This window comes from Lichenostomus cassidix, chromosome 4 (genome assembly GCF_008360975.1).
Source record: "Lichenostomus cassidix isolate B80296 chromosome 4, HeHo_3.0, whole genome shotgun sequence".
NCBI classification, from domain to species: domain Eukaryota; kingdom Metazoa; phylum Chordata; class Aves; order Passeriformes; family Meliphagidae; genus Lichenostomus; species Lichenostomus cassidix.
In genome coordinates, this window is record NC_139484.1 from 44,431,065 (window position 1) to 44,447,810 (window position 16,746).

Below are 16,746 nucleotides of genomic sequence, written 5' to 3' on the forward strand. Positions count from 1 at the left end.
CAAATTGAATTTTTCAAAGGTGTGTCCCTAAAATTCCACATGCCTCCAACAATAATTACATTCCTAGGAGTGGAGAGACATATCCAGGGCACTTTAGACTAGTCTGGGGCTTGACAGCAATGAACCTGCTCCTCCAGTTTTGTTACCACCAGCATCCAACCAAGCTAGAATAAAACTGCTTTGGGTATGTCCACACATGCTGAACTTACACCTCCTGTTTATAGATGGACAAGGCCAAATACAAAGCACAAATCCCTAGATTCCAGCAAAGGTCTCAACATATTTGGCCATACTCTGAAAACAGAGGCATTCAAATCTCTGCCTTTCGGCAACTCTGTCTGAAAATGAGTGGGTTTATGGTATCTCATTTGTATTTCCACATCTATTCTCACCTGAGACAGTTATTTCATTTCTAGCTGGAAAGCTAGATTTTGTCCTTTGTAATGCCCCTTGCAAGCCAACATGTTTTGTAGGGTCTACACATGAAGTAGGTGTTTTGGTAAATCTATTTCTGATTTTGCATGTAATTTACATGAAAAGCTATGGCATTCACTCTCATTTTCTTGAAGCAGCGTCTCGAATACGCTTCCATGTCTGCCTCATCAAAGTTTATCCGTGTGGTGGGGATTCATGCCTGATGAAAGCCTCACTATGGCCAAGGCTGCAGGCTGCTGCAGTGGTGCAGTCTGCAGTGTAGACAGAGCTGAAGGGAGCATCCACCCTGCATTAGATGCTGAGGTGCTTGCAGCTGTGGCTTGGCACAGAGGTGTGACCGGGAGGCTGTACAGCTGCCGGCTGCTGCATTCCAGATGTGTTCTGCATGAGATGCTGACCACTTGCAAACCTTTTGAGCTACAGGAGCAGGAAAGAACATAGTCGGTGTTGCCTTTATCTCCCCCCAGGTTGTTATTTGAATAATTAAGCAAACAAAAGGCCGCTTGGCTGCTGCTGCTCCGACCTCTAGTTGGACGCCTCGGCGGGGCTGCCCAGGAAGCCCTGACAGAGCCAGAGAGCCTGGCGGAGTCGTGACGGCTCGGGGAGGAGAGGGGAGGGGAAGAGGCTTGTCCGGTTCCTCTGCTGCTTCTTTGTGTCTTGTTTTTAATGAGCCCTTGGCGATCAGAGGAGCTGATGCGCAAACAAAGGCTCGCTGGCCGCGTTTGGCCAAGGCAAGGCTTGGTGCTCCCTCCCATTGCTCAGAGCATTGCTGGGAGCGCTCATGGACACCGAGCTTCCCTGAGCGCTGGCTGCAGCAGAAAGAGGATGCAGGGAAGGACGAAAATAAGCCCAGGGACTGGCAACAGACAGATTTCAGGATGGAAGCTGCTCTCCGAGGAGCTCTGGGAGATGCTGTGTGAACTGGGAGTCAATCTGATGAAGCATGGAGTGATGCATAGGGTTTGATTGCATTCTGTCTGTCAGCTACCAGTTCTTCCACAACTCTCCAGGTCCAGTCTCATGCTGAGCTGAGATCTGCTCAGTGTGGCAGGATGGCTGAACTTTCATGGAGCTCCTTCTGGCCCCTTGTTTCTTTGCTGGTATTGTCTTGCCAAGGCAGAGGCACTTTTTTGAAGTAAATAAGATTTAAAAAGTCTTGATCAGTGTTCCTGTAATTCAAGGCAGGTGAGACTGCTGAGACAGAAAGTAGGGTATTTTAGAAGCCATTGCAGGCTGGTTAGAGATGCCAGGAAGTTTTCCAAATTCACACCGTCTCTGGAGAGGGAGGAAATCCCATCCTGTACCCACCGAACTACATTACTATGTTTGGCTTCTCTCACTAGCTCCCTGTGGTTCAGCACTGATAGTCTCTGGTGCAAGCTGGACATGCTAGATACTCTACGAGTCTGAAGGATGACACAAAGGCTGTGCAGAGATCACAGCCTAAAAAGCTGGATGAGAAAGCTGCCATTCCTCAAATCACTGGGGTTTTGGGTTTGTAACCACACATCTGTGTCCCACAGCTATCACAGTAGCAATAGATATACACAAATCTTTCACTTGGATTTTAGGTGACTGGCTTTCTTCTGTGCTCTTGTAGATTTTTCTCTCAGAGGTTCCCCTGGCATCTTCTAGTGAAAATCCACCTGTGAAAGTTCCAATGAAGGTCAAAATAGAAAGATGTGTTTAGCAAAGTACATATGACATCATACATCATGTATTGGTAAAGTCACCTCCCATTTTTTCCAGTTCTCACTTTCCCCAAACACCTACCATTTTCAATGATACTTGGCTCTAGTTTTTATTTGATCTTAGAGGATTAGCCTCACCAACACCATGTATGTAAGTAATTTGAATCAGACAAAAAGCCCTGCATCTGTTGAATGACTCTCCAGAGTAAAGTTATTCTTGTGCTTAAATGTTTACAGAGTTAGGGCCCCATTCAAAGAAGTCACCTTCTTGTTCTCATTGGTACCACAAATATCCCTGATACCACAGGGATGGCAATTCATACAGTGAAGCAGCAGTTCCTGCAGCATTATTCTAGTTAACAAGGTTATACTGACAGCCAGGCAAAGTGCTGAAGGATTGTGTCCCATTTAGAAAGCTTAGTGTAAAGACTGAGATCTCACCGGGATCACTCAGGGAGATAAAAACACTTTGTGCTTTTGAAATGTGCCTTTCCCTGTGGATGCACTACAGTCACAACGTGCAAGCTCCTTGCTGCTGGCTGCTCAGCTCGATGTGTGCCCTCACCAGGTTCGTGTGTTTGAAGGGTCAGCCCCTCTCTTCCCTTCTTCACAACGCTGCAGGGGAGAAGGAGGCAGAGGACATGGCAAATGCCAAAGGGCCTGCAGAGGGCTAGCATTCATCTATCTTGGCCTAGATATGCTTAGGGCAAACAGTAGGTATTTGTTCCCATAAAGCTCAGGCACCAAAATAATTTTCAACAACAAAAGCAGCCACCCCCCTCAAATCCACTCACTTAATAGCAATGACTGTGCATGGAACAGAGCCCAAGTGGTATTGCAGTAAGCTGTAGCTGCACATAATCTGACTAAATTTTGAAAAAGTTACTTGTTAAAATCAATATAGGGGCATATTTTCTGCAGCTGCATTTGGAAGCTCATATAGGAATGGAGAAAGCATTAAAGTCAGCTACTAGTGATTTTACCGTGTTCTATGGATCTAATGATTTCATGTAGTTTTTAACTTACTCCCATATAATTTCATTTTCTTTGTTGACTAGCTAAATTGCTTTTGAGGCAAACATGTTTTGCAGGTCATCCAATCCTTATCAATTTTTTTTCTCTTTGCAGTCAAACCCAACAAAACCAGCATCACCACAAATAAAGTTACCTAAACTGTGTTTTTAAGCAGTTAAGTACCTTTGATTTTCATTAGCACAGAAATCGTACATGCAGCCTTGTCTTAGCAGGGTCATTAGTTGAAGTCACTGCCAGAGGTCCCCAAATCACTCAGCAATACCAATGACCTGATCCACAGTATGATGGAGGGGGGGGGTATTAATGAGGGCTGCCAATATTCTGGTTTAAGAGCTCATAAGAATAGCAAGTACGGTTTTTATTTGCATGATGCTGACTTGCTGCCTCTTGAATCACAAGTCTTATTTGACTTTTCATGGATTTTAGTTGATCGCTAGGAAAAATTTGGCTTCTCCCATTCCCTGTATCTTTCTGTGAGCAACAGGGGTGTAATTTCAAAGGAAATTACACTCTTCCCCCAGTACAAAACAGCTGGAATTGCATTGCATACAAAATAAAATCACTACTTCATTAACTTAGTCATTTGTGGACAAGCTCCCATGCAGATTTGCAGGGAAAGAGGAAAAGGTAGCATGTAGAGGTACATATGCATATATATGCATGCATAGTTATGTACACAGCTGTATGTTTCTATCTACCTGATTAGTGGTATGTTTATCTGCATACCTCTCTTTGCTGATATATTTGTCTCCCCCAGAGGCTTTATATTATGTGTATGGATAACACATTAATAACCACCATGTGCTTATTTTTCCCAAAGGACTACCTCACACTCACTGGTTAATAATTTTGATTTAAATGTATAGATCGGGTTAGGGGGGTTCATTTGTGTAAAAAAAATTCCACCATTTGGTGCGAGAGGGCAATGGCTACTGCCATGGGGAGCATCCCACAGAGAGCAGGCTGTGGCTGCTGAGGGGTGGGAAGGCTGGCTCTGGCAGGCACTTGTTGGATCCCTTTGGCTCTGATGTGGCCAGTCAGGGTGCTGGGCACATGCTGCACGATCAGGGGACTCCACGTCGGGAGCTCAGCACTGATACTGCCAGACACTTCAAACCCGGGGATACAGCCGCTGCCAGCAGGAACACGGCTGTGGCTCACTGACAGTGCTTTTGGCATCTTTTCTGTTGCGGGGGTTTTAAGAAACCCCAGAAAAGCACGATGAAGCGACAGACGCCGCTAAATTTCACTGCTGAGGCTCTCCCGCTGCGGAGCCAGGGTGCCCGTCCGAATGGGAGCATCCCGCTGGGATGCGCCGGGGGGCCCTGGGGCCGGGGCGGGGGCCGGCCCATGCTGGGGGGCGGGGGTTCGGCCCCGGGCCCCGCCCCGGGCACTAGAGGGGCGGTGCCGCTCGCCGGGGTCCCGCATCCCCGCCGGGCGGTGCGGGGCGTGCGGAGCGCCTCGGCTCGGCTCGGCTCGGCTTGAGTGGGCTCGGCTCGGCTTGAGTGGGCTCGGCTGGGCTTGAGTGGGCTCGGCTGGGCTTGAGTGGGCTCGGCTGGGCGCGGCGCGGCTGCCGTCGGGCAGAAGGTTCGCTTTGCGCCCCGCAGCCCCGGCTGCCGCGGGATGGAGCTCGGCGCGGCGCGGCTGCTGGCGGTCCTGCTGTGCCTGGCTCCCGGTAAGCGCTCGGGGAACCCCGGCTCCGGTCTGTCGGAGCCGCCGGGGTCCGGCAGCCCCGCGGGATCCCGAGGAGAGGGGCGCGGGGATGCTAGGGGACCGAGAAGGGCGCGGGTGCGGCTTCCCGTGGGTCTGTCGGGGCTGCTTGAGCGGATGAGGCAGTGCGAGCTCCCCGGTGGGACGGGACGCCCGTGGCTGCTGTCCTGCCCTCTTGGCCTCTCCTGTCCGGCCGGCTGGTGCTGGCCTGTCGGAGAGGGCTGCCTGCCGTGGCTCAGTGTCCTGCTCGCTTCGCTCCAGCATCAGCTGTCGTTTCCGAGAGCAAAATGTCCCTGGAGCCAAACGCGGGAAACCTGTCATCAGCGGAGAACCTGCTCGGAATGCGAGTGATTAAAGCGCGGGGAAATGCTGGTGAAACACGTAATGTCCCGGTCTGGCCACGCTTTCTTGTGGCCCGTTTTAACCGGCCGAGCTGTCACGGCTGGGGCTGCGGCTCGCCCCGGAGAGGTGGGATTCCCGAAGGGGATGGCAGCAGCTAGGGCGGATAGAAAATCTCTCCCCGTGATACTCCCAAATTTTGCACTGGGCTGGTGCCTCAGAGCAAGCACTGCGCCCCGGATCACAGCCCTCACAAGCACCAGTGGCTCCGGGTGGGTGCGATGTAAGCCCTTGTGCCGTAGTCTGGTAGGAATAGAGTTTTGCCTAACTGCTTAGGAGAAAAGAGATAACCTTAGAAAATCATGGGATAAAATAAATTTGTGGTGTCTCAAGTTTGTGACAAACTGTAAAATGGTTTCTTCACATAATTCATTGATCAGTAGTCTCTAAGAAGTATATTCAATTTATTATAAGAAAAGTTGGTAATCCCCAAGGGAGTGAGATCATCAGATGGAGGTTCACTTCGTTTCAATGTCCCACATCCTCTTGTTAGACCTTGAAGTTGGCAACGCAAGAAAACAGGAACTCCACCCTGGCTGGCTGAATTGTAGTGCTCTGCAGCTAGCTCCTGACCATCTGCCTTTGCTTCCTGTTATGACAGATTTTTTTAACTTTTTGGGATGTGTGAAAAATCATTATTTGCCCTTTGCTGCAAAGTAGGTGATGTGAAAGTGTCCCCTTAAAACATGCTGTATATTCTTGTACATAATACTTTTCTGATTGAGTAGCATTTACGTTGTTTATTGGGTTGATTTGAGGTGTTTCATACATGTTTTTGCAGGTCTATGTATTTCTCTGGATCAGCCAACCCTTAGCATCCATAAAGATGTCCTCACAATAACAGCAAACAACACACTAAATATTACTTGCAGGTAAGGACAAGTCTGTTGTCTGTTCAGCATGATTTTGATGATTGGTAATTTATGTGGTGAGTTTTTGTACAGAATCACGGGTAATGTGATCGCTCTCCTGTCATTGCTCCTGCTTTCTCCCCACTCCCTTTGTGCCTTCTGCCTCACTTTTCCCTGACAAGTTTTAGAAATTATCTGGGAGGGTTGCAGCAAGAGAGAACTGGGGAGCGTAGGGTGCCTGGGAGGAGGAGGCGTCAGCTGGGTCCTTGTGGATCCTGCTGGTGATCCGTACTCTCAACACTCTCTTTTGGGTGCTTTGTCACATAGATTTAGCAGAATGTAAATCTCAAGTAGCTTCCTTGTAGCTGTTAACAATAGGTCAAGCTTGTGAATTTGTGGTTTGACGCTCTCTGTGTGGCGGGTGAAGCCCATCCCTCTCCATAGCCACAGACTGGTGGGGCTGGGGTTCACCCCCAGGGCGTCAGTGCTGGCACTATCACAAGTGTATGCTCCTCTAACATTTGCTTTCCCAGCGGCCAGAGGCCAGTGGAGTGGTCGTGGCCGAGCAAGCAGAGCAGTGCTGAGAGGCGTATCTCCGTGACAGACTGCAGCGATGGCTCCTACTGCAAGACACTCACTGTGCTCAAAGTCATCGGCAATGACACAGGGGACTACAAGTGCCTTTACAGGGACAGCCAGGCAGCTACAACCATTTATGTCTATGTTCAAGGTAAGTGCTTACACAGCTCTCAGGTGTCCCTTTCCCTAGCATCAAGAGAAAAAAGGGATATCAAGTGTCTCAATACAGTTTTGATGCTAAAATTTATTAACTGTAGAATTTCTGGTCCTATGAAACATTGTTCTTGTTTTCATGTTGAGTAAATAAATTCAGGTACGCTAGTTGCCATCAACACAAAAGCCTTTGTACCTCTAATTCTGACCTGGCATATGCAGTACGTGATCTGCTGTTCTCCACCCAGAATTCAGCATACATATCTCTGCTGAGCTCTGAGCCTGTCCTCATGAACGCAGAGCTATTACTGACCTCAGCAGGAGTTTCATACGAGAGAGGATTACAGAGATTGTATATTTGTTAAAAATTACAGCTCCAATCCCATGTACAATTTGTACTGATACCATTAAGAAAAACCAAAAAACCACCCAACCCCCAAGACATACACTTCCATAAGTTTGCTGACTGTGGTGGTGAAATCTATTTGGGCTGTAAGAGCTCAGTTTTCAGACTCAGGCATTCAGGTGTGTTGGCAGCAGCACAGCTGAGTGTCGCAGACACTGCAAAGCCTCCAGTTATACATTCAACTTCAGTAAGAGCATTCATTGAGGCATCTGCCTTTTTGCACTGATGGCTTCACCCTCGTTTCCATACGCATCCTGTTTCCTTTTTATTGTTAACTTATAGTTACCATTTTGAGAAATGAGATGTAATTATGTACATGAGTTAGCTTGTTTTATAATATCATGAACCTGTTTTTTTGGTCTGAAAAGGACCTTTTCATCCTTTGAAAAGGATGCTGCTATCAGGGGAGCCAGTGTAACATGTCACAACTTTTAACTGATATTTCCTGTAATACTCATGCAAGGAAAGTCATGCTAGGGTAAATCAGTTTTTTGTCTGCAAAAGGACTGCTGTAACAGGAAGCCATTCTCCAAAGTGCACTCTGGTGCTGATGACTGTTTTGAGAATAATGATATTCTCTGAATCTGGGGGGTGGGGTGTCTGTAAAAGCATGTACCTCCCCCATTTATTCTCATTATTTCAGTGCTTTATGACGTAGAAAATAATAAAACGGATTTGAGAAAAAATAGACAGGGAAAGAACAAAACTGGAAAAGTTTTCTCCATAATCATGTGACGAATAATATCCATTTATCAACTGAATATTCTTCTAGATTACAGATCACCATTTGTGACTTCAGTTAGTGATCAGCTTGGCATAGTATACATCACTAAGAATAAGACTGTGGTAGTGCCGTGCCTTGGAACCATATCAAATCTCAATGTATCTCTACATGCGGTAAGGAAAAAGCCTGTTACTTTTTCACGAGTTATTTGAAATCGCAGTGGTATAAATACATTGTTTGAAGTGTGAATACATTTCTTAAAGACTTCTTTCTATCCTTGTTGAGTTTTATAGCCTGTGATTACAAGGTGAGTGCTGTAACTGTACTCATCTATGGCCCTGCACTCTCAAAGCGTGTACTAATTGCCTGAACTAGAATGCTAAAATGGAGGCCCTGCAGTTATGGAAAATGCTGGAGGTGACAATTCAGGGTTGTTTGATTTTTGAAATCTAACTATGTATTCTATCAATATTTCAAACAGAAATATCCAGAAAAGATATTTGTTCCTGATGGTAAATCCATTTCGTGGAATAATAAAAAAGGCTTCACTATACCCAGTCATTTAATCAACTATGCGGGCATGGTCTTCTGTGAAGCTAAAATAGATGATGAAAGCTACCAGTCTGTGATATACATAGTTGCAGTTGTAGGTAAGCCAAAAGTTTTTTATTTCTCTATAACCAATGTTCTTTTGCTTTCTACAGCATACTGAACCAATTACATTTGGTTGGACACTAGGTTATTCAATACTGACAATGCAGCTAATGCAAAATAGATGTTGAGATTTATATCACTTTTCTTTTAAATGCAATGTATTGTGTTCTTTCTGGGATAAGTGCTTCTATATTTAGCCTTTTACATAGATGCCAGGGATTTTAATTTTTTTTTCTGACAATGCAAACCTTTTTCCTAAAATCACTTATCTGCAATGCAAGTCACAGTTGAAGGAAATGAGAGGCAAGCATCCATCAGCAGCAGATGGAAAGAAATTGCTCTGAGGGGGTACCAAGGGAAGCGCAGAGATCTGAAGGTCGCACTATGAGCTAGGTTGTCTTGTCTCCCTAAAGACTTGTGTCCCAACTCTCACAGCGATTTATCATCTCCTGGTATGTTTTGTCAGTTGTTCATCAAACCCCAGAAATAATGTGATAATTCTGTGGAGGCTTAAGCCTGAGCTGAAACTCAGCATCCATTTCTCTTTCAGCTGAGGACACAGTGACAATTTCAAGTATCCAAATGGCACCAAGGCAGTCTCTCCTGGCTTGTCAGGAAGGCATCCCCTCTTTACTCTGTGCAGAAGGCATTTATTTCTCCACCAAATTCACAAGTCCTCACTCTGATTTGGAGGAAATCCAGAATTTCTGTAGAATTTCTGCATTCAGAAAATTCTGTTTTAAAATACTTTATTGCACAAAGCAAACCTTGGATAATTTTGCTAATGCTTCACTCTTATTCTCTGTAAAGTTCCTGCTTACTGCTGGGAATGGGTAAATATCTCCTTTAGTCTTAGGTCTCACAAGGATAAGAAGAAGGTGTCTAGGGCAGAGGAACTGTGTGAGTCAGTGTCTCTTGCTTGCTCCCACCGCTGGAGGGGCTCTGATCAAGTGCAATACCTCCTGCTGTGTCACTGTCTGACACAGGTCTCAGCTGGGAAGCGCTCAGGGCAGGCACATCACTTCTCTCCAGGTTCCTTTGTACACCTGTTATCATGCTGCACTAGGGCATCAAGGGGCTTTTTTGTAGCTGGGGCTCGGTGGGAGTTTTGGTGAATTCACCTGGGAAATTTGGTCCTGAGTACCATAAAGAAACCTGTTCTTACCCCCATGTTTCATGTGTGCCTTTTTCTTCCCCTAGGGTACCGAATTTACGACCTGACAATGAACCCACATGACGAGGTAGAGCTGGCAGTGGGAGAAAAACTTGTTCTCAATTGTACTGTAAGGACAGAGCTGAATGTGGGAATCGATTTTAGATGGGACTACCCTTCCATCAAGGTAAAGCTGTAATAACTTACCAGTGCTTTCATCACAATGAAATTTGAGTTAGGTATAATGCCATTTCCCCCTTTAAAAGATTGAGAAAGAAGATGGTAATACACAGCGAAATTTTTGGTATATACACTTGTACAAAAGGTGACAGAAGGAATAGCAATTACATTTCCAAACATCTCTGTCTTTTGTCTGTTACAGGAAAAACGTGCCACTATTAGGGATGTAAAAACCACTGCAGGAGAAATAAAGAAGTTTGTGAGCACCCTTACCATTGACAGTGTGTCCTTAAGCGACAAAGGTCGATATACTTGTGCAGCATCCAGTGGTCGTATGAACATGAAAAACAGCAGTTACTTCATTATCCATGGTATGACATTTTCACTTCAGTTTTGTCGGTTGTTTCAGATTTGGGATTAATTACTGGGATGCAGAAGGCATTTTGGTGATGAATCAAATGACAGACATGAACCAAACTGCAGCTACAGATTTCTCTTGCAGCTAGTATGGGATTATTTTTATACCACAACCTCAGCTAACAACAAGATTTTAAAGGATGCTGTAGGTTACAGAAAGCTGTAGAATCCCACTGGAAAGTGGGAAGGAAAATAAACTGGTGTAAGCTCTGATCCTCTTCCGCATTGACCTCTTTAAGGTCCTGTAAAACTGAATTTCTGTAGGTGGCTTTGTGTAAGGGCTACCTGTTCTCACTCTTGGTGAACTTAGGCTAGATCTTGGTGGCTCTGTGACACAAGAGTCTGGGTCAGCATGAATGAACCTAAGAAAATAAAACTTTCAGCTTCTGCATTATGAATAGATGAATCAAATGGAGTTTTGGTCGTACGGAAATGATGCAAGGGAAACAGCTTTGGCCAAGTGAATAGATAAGTACACCACATCCTACAGCCTTTTCTCAAGCCCCTCTTGGGCACAGCCCCAGCTGCACTAGCTTACGTCTAGAAAAAAATTGCCAGCATGAGAATGGCTCATTTTTAATCACTGAGTCAGATGAAGAGGTTTTTATTTTGAAGGAGACTGGTTTTCCTGAGGTCTGATTTCAGGGGCCAGAATATTAATGGCACTTTTAAAAAGAAATAAAAGACTTTCAAATGTATTGTGGGCACAGTGATTCAAATTTTCTCCTAGGTTCTTTCTGTTCTGCTCTTCAGGTGCCAAAATGAGATCATGTGCTGTACTGAGTATACCAGATACAAAGTCTAAATCATCCCAAATCTTAGTCAAAAGGCTAATTCAGTCAAAAGGCTAATCACTGTCTTAGTCTGCAAGTTTATAACTTATAACAAGTAATGTAAATAATTTCAAAGTACTCTGTGACTGCAGTGGTTCAAATACATACTTGAGAATAGCCTGAGAGTATCCAATTTTATCACACTGAAGTTTTGAATAGTCTAATTTCCTGGAATGAGTATATTGAGAGAGTTTTATGATATGTATATATATATGTATATACAGGTCTGACAGTTGGCACAGTATCCTGATAGCTGGGTCTTGTCTCTGCTTCCCAGAGCTCCTCTGTGAGGGAACTGGTCTGTTCCTCAGTGTGAAGGAAAGGACTAGGTTCTCATGGTGGCATCTCTCCAAAGCTCAGTTTGGAGCCAGCTGTGCTTTACCAATGACCCACAGTCCTGTCGCTAACTTCTATTTGTCTTCTTGTTAGGTGCTAACCCAAATGGAAAGCACTTTTGCTTTGGTCCATGAGGAAAGACCATTTAGTTTAATTCCTCTTTTTTTTCCCCCAGAAAGTCCTTTTATTCATCTGGAGAAAATGGAGAATGTTGTTGAGACAAGGCTAGGTGACACAGTCAAAATTCCTGTCAAGTTTAAAGGATATCCTCCACCAGAGGCTAAATGGTAAGGATTGGCATATAATGTGTTTGAAAAAGTGAGCTATTCTCAGTTAAAGGAAATCATTAAATATTCAAAGCACTCTGTATTTTCTTCAGGTATAAAAATGGAAAAGCAATCAATGCAAATCATACAGTTAAACTTGGCTATGCACTAGTCATCACTGAAGCAGCTGAAAAGGATGCAGGGAATTACACAGTTGTCCTTACAAACCCCATTAACAAGATGCAGAAAAGACATACGTTTACCTTGCTGGTGAATGGTAAGTGGGGCAGCAGAGGGGCCTTTCTTTCATGTGTGGATGTAGTATATTACCGTCCTTAGGCTTAAACTCATCACATAGTGATGAAGATTTAAGTACAGAAGACGGATAGCCCTTGAACCTCAGCCCTGGGAGGGCAGAGGTGACCTGTCTCTCCTGGCTCTAGGATGTGTCAGTCCAGAGGCTGCAGACTCTGGATGTTGGTGTTGTGATGATACTTTGTGTGGGGTGTTCTTTTTTGTTTTGTTCTATTTTTTTCTGTATATTATTCTTTGCCTCTGTGTCCTGCTCTTTTCCTGCCCTTCTTGCTGGCTGTGCTGCTGGAGTCCTCCTCCACCCTGCTCCATCCTGGCCCTGTCCCGCCTCACCCATCCTTCCTGCCCCACACAGGCTATCCCTCCTCTTCTGCCCTGCCCTCTACAACCCTCCTCATCCTCCCCTACCTCCTCCTTTCTGCTCCCCAGGAAACAGCCTATGCTTTGAAGACAGCGGGGTTTGAAAAGGGCAGCAAGGCTACGTGCAGTGGGATCAGGCCTGAGAAATTATATTCATTTAATGGCTGGGAATAGTGGTGAGAGTCCAGGAACTACATTTTAAACCATGGAGTATTGAAGGGGGATTTTGTAGGAGATCCTAAGTACACTAATCCTCAATGTGTTGGGGGGGTTCACTACTTTCCCACATGTCCTTGGAGACTCTCTGTGTTGCACTCAGATTGGGGCACAGTGTGACTTGGTCACCATGTCATGCATGCACCCTGGGGAGCCTTCAGCAGGAGGTGTGACCTGCAGGAGGTGTGACCTGCTGCTCTCCCCTGCAGTGCCCCCCCAGATTGGCGAGAACGCGCTGATGGCCCCCGTTGACTCCTACAAGTATGGCTCGACTCAAGCGCTCACCTGCACCGTCTACGCCGTCCCACCACCCACCACCGTGCTCTGGCACTGGCAGCTGGAGGAGGAGTGCACTTTCAGCCCCCAGTGAGTGCCGAGTCCTTGCTATCTTCTGCAGCTTGTGTAGGTCTTGAGGGATGTTTGTGTTGGGTTGGGGTTTGTTTGGTGCCTCCCTCATCCAGGCTCATTACTGAGTGCAAACCCAATGGCCAGTGAAGAAAAGATTGTTGTACTTAATTTGCAGATTGCTGCAGGCAGGCTGTGCCAAGGTCATTGTTGTTGGCAGAGGCGAGGGCCACCCATGGAGAGGATCCAGCAGTGCTGGCATGTTGCTGTTGTGCTCTCTTGAAGGGCATCTCAACTTGCCCGGGGTTTCAAAGGCAGCTGTTTGCATGCCCTTCCCTCAGATCCCGCTGTGGGCTGCAGGCCCAAAACCCCATCCCAAACAGAGGAAATTTGCTGTTTATGCTAATTGCATGTCCTTGTGGTGTTTTTTTTCTTGCGCTCAAGTGCTGAGTATGGTGGTGCTCTTTATCTGTGTGAAAGTGTATCTCAGAGGAAGTGCACTGATTGATGTTGGGGAATGATAGAGAGAGTGCCTGACTGAGATTCACGCAGCTTCCCTTATCTGGGCCTGCCATAAGCCCAGATTTCCTTTAAAAAAACAAGGCCAGGGAAAGAAAAAAAAAGCATTCTTCTTTCCTGTTGTTGTTTTTAAAATGATTCCACTAGTTTCTTCCTTTGGTGCCTGGTTGCTTCCTACACAATGGCTACTGTCCTCAAGAAATTCTTGTAGGGAGTTCAGTGATTTCTATGTCTCTCTGTCTTCCTTTGAACTAAATCAACTTGAATCATCCATTTATGAATGGAGGTTTGTTCCCAGAATAGCTGCTTTCCTCCAACCATCCTGACTGAGCTGACTCAGGCAGATTAATTAGAAAATTCACCTTTAGGCTTGAGGGTCCTTTAAAAAGCATGAAGGTCTCAGGAGGTTATAGGGTGAAATTTAACAGAAATATTTCCAGAAGCATACACTTCCCTCACATATGCAAACTGTGACCAGTGATGCATGTGACCTATAAATATCTGCATATTATAAGGAGAACCCAAAATCACTCTCTTGAAGGGCAAATATTCCTCTTATCTAATGCATGTGTCTCTACTTACATTTCAGGAAAGTTCGCTCAGGAGCCAATCTGTATGCATGCAAGAGGTGGAAAGTGATCTCAGAGAGAAAGGGTGGGAATCAGGTTGAGATTAAGCACCGGGTTGTTACTATTGCTGGGAAAACAAAGGTGAGCAGATTTTTTCTCTTGGCTGGGAATGATTATTAACCCTTTCAGCAGTCCACATGTCTGGAAATACATCACTAGAGATGTGACTCTTTTCACCTATCATTAAACTCAGGGATCTACTCTCAGCTAGCTGGGCAAGCTCCTGCTGAAGCAGAGTCAGAAATACACATTTTCAAGTCCTCTGGACACTGACCCAAAGTGAACCTCCATCAAGGAATATAACTGACTTTGATTTCAGTACCTGTCTTTTAGTGGTCTAAAGTTAGATGAGTTAATCTTGTCAATTAACTGTATTAGTAGCTGGAGAGACTAAAAAGCAGAAAAAATTGCTGGTGAAGGATTTTTTAACACATATACAAAAGTCCTCCTTCTGCTTCTTCCCATTTCCCTTTACCTGATTGTTACACACTTAAGGACTTAAGGAAAATGTAAACTTTAGGAATGTTTCTATGTCACCCCCTGTGCTTCTGCCATGCCTTGTGCTTTGGAGGGATTTTTGGTTGTGCAGATATCTGCAGAGCCCTTTGCTGAGCAGTTGAGGTGGTCAGGTGCTGCTTTAGCATTGATAAGGTCTGAAAATTGCTTGATTGTTCTCTTGTAGACTGTGAGCACCCTCGTGATTCAAGCAGCAAATGTATCTGCATTGTACAGATGTATGGCTACCAATAGGGCTGGGTCAAGTGAGAGAGTGATCTCCTTCCATGTCACCAGTAAGTGCATTCTGCTGAGGACAGCCATGTTAAATTCATGTTATTTTTGTTATTTGCTAATGCAACGCACTTCAATGCTGTTATCTGATTCCTGTCCTTTATAAAATCCTTCAATTTGTTCAGATTTTAGGTTCACCTAAGATTTTCTTTAGGCAGCCTGAAAAGTTGCCACTAATTTCAGCTAAGTGATTAGTTCTAGAAGCATCAGTGGAGTGACAGGCCAGTGAATGTGATGCAAGATGGGCACTGTTGTCCCGAGAGTGACTACTATTGAGCTTTTGCAGTCACTTAAAAGACCTGCAGAGAAATTATGGTAGTGTCACAAAATGAGAAAAGATGTACTGTAAGAGCTAAGACTAAAATTTTCAAAACCAGTGGCAAAGAGCTTCTGTCTCCTTACAAGTTAGTCCCCATATTCACATGCCAAAATTTTATTTTAATCCAAAGTTAAAAATGAACTCTAAAGAACTGCTAAGAATCATCTTAGGTTGCTGTAAGTTTCTACAGGAAAGGTAACTGTATTCTTTACACAGTCCTTCATTTGATCCATTTGAAATGTATTGTTTTTAATGAGATTGTACTTCTTAGATAATTGATTAGTTGACTGACTGATTGATTTGATTGATCTTTTTCAGTGTTTCTTTTCCTTATTTGCAACCAGATAGGATGACAAAATCTGTATGACTTTTTCAAGTTGTTAGCCACAAAATGCACAAATAGGAATTTGTTTTACTTTTTTAACTTGCAGGAGGTCTTGAAATTAATCTCCAGCCTCAGAACCAACTGACAGAGAGGGATAACATGTCCTTGCAATGCACAGCAGACAAATTCACCTTTGAGAAGCTATCATGGTACAAACTCAGTGCTCATGTTTCTCAGACTCCCTTTGGAGGGCTGCCCATGCCTGTGTGCAAGAACCTCAATGCTCTCCAGAAGCTGAATGAGACAGTTTCAAGTACCAATGGTGAAAATGTCACCTTAGAGCTCATCCTTCGTAACATCTCCCTCCAAGATGGAGGAGACTATGTTTGCATTGCTCAGGACAAAAAGGCTAAAACACAGCACTGCCTGGTGAAGCACCTCACTGTTCAAGGTATGGTTCTCTTACTCTGAAGCAAAGTGAGTGGTTGTATGTGAAAATAACTGCAATAGTTGCAGGTTTTGGTATATTCAGGCTTTGCATGTGTTTAGTTAATGGTGCACTCAGTTTGTTAAATAGATTTAAACCAATTGTAACACACACTTCTTGTCCAGGCAGCAGGGAGTGTTTCGTTAGCACCACTGAGGAAACACCAACCGAGGCACTGTACTGTGCAAGGAGATGTGTTTGGCTTCTGCCAAAGTAATGTGTTCAGCTCAGTAACTTCTCAACTTTACTTTTCAGAACACATTTTTCTCTGAAGCTATATATGCATGTGTGTATTCATAACATTAATGCTTTTGCTTTGTGTGACTGACTCTTGAGTTTGAAGTAGTGTCTGCAATTTAAAACTGCCATGAGTGATGCTGGTATTCAGGCACAAGCAATGCAAGCTGATAATCTGTCAGCTTTTCACACCAGTAGTGATGACTTTGCTTTGGGACCTACCTGACTAGGTTAATTAGGCAGATTCATGAAAATTCTTATACATGTTCATGGCCTGTCCTTTAATGGACCAACAGTGCATTAAAAACCTCTCACAAGGACTCTGGACATGTAAATGTGAGGGAAGCAATTTTTCAACTATTCCCTCTTCCCGCAGCGGCCTGAGC

At 44.8% G+C, this 16,746-nt stretch overlaps 1 protein-coding gene across 1 annotated transcript in view; it reads left to right on the forward strand.

Moving 5' to 3' along the window:
- The first annotated feature begins 4,578 nt into the window (after positions 1–4,578).
- The window catches only part of KDR (kinase insert domain receptor), a 30,815-nt gene continuing 18,647 nt past the window's right edge, over positions 4,579–16,746 (forward strand). The window contains exons 1-13 of the mRNA XM_085058945.1: positions 4,579–4,836; positions 6,052–6,142; positions 6,655–6,851; positions 8,032–8,156; positions 8,465–8,633; positions 9,838–9,977; positions 10,173–10,341; positions 11,732–11,843; positions 11,936–12,099; positions 12,920–13,076; positions 14,164–14,284; positions 14,886–14,994; positions 15,743–16,087. Coding sequence (XP_084915071.1) covers positions 4,785–4,836; positions 6,052–6,142; positions 6,655–6,851; positions 8,032–8,156; positions 8,465–8,633; positions 9,838–9,977; positions 10,173–10,341; positions 11,732–11,843; positions 11,936–12,099; positions 12,920–13,076; positions 14,164–14,284; positions 14,886–14,994; positions 15,743–16,087 — 1,951 coding nt within the window. The 5' untranslated portion in view covers positions 4,579–4,784. The remainder of the gene's footprint in view (positions 4,837–6,051; positions 6,143–6,654; positions 6,852–8,031; positions 8,157–8,464; positions 8,634–9,837; positions 9,978–10,172; positions 10,342–11,731; positions 11,844–11,935; positions 12,100–12,919; positions 13,077–14,163; positions 14,285–14,885; positions 14,995–15,742; positions 16,088–16,746) is intronic.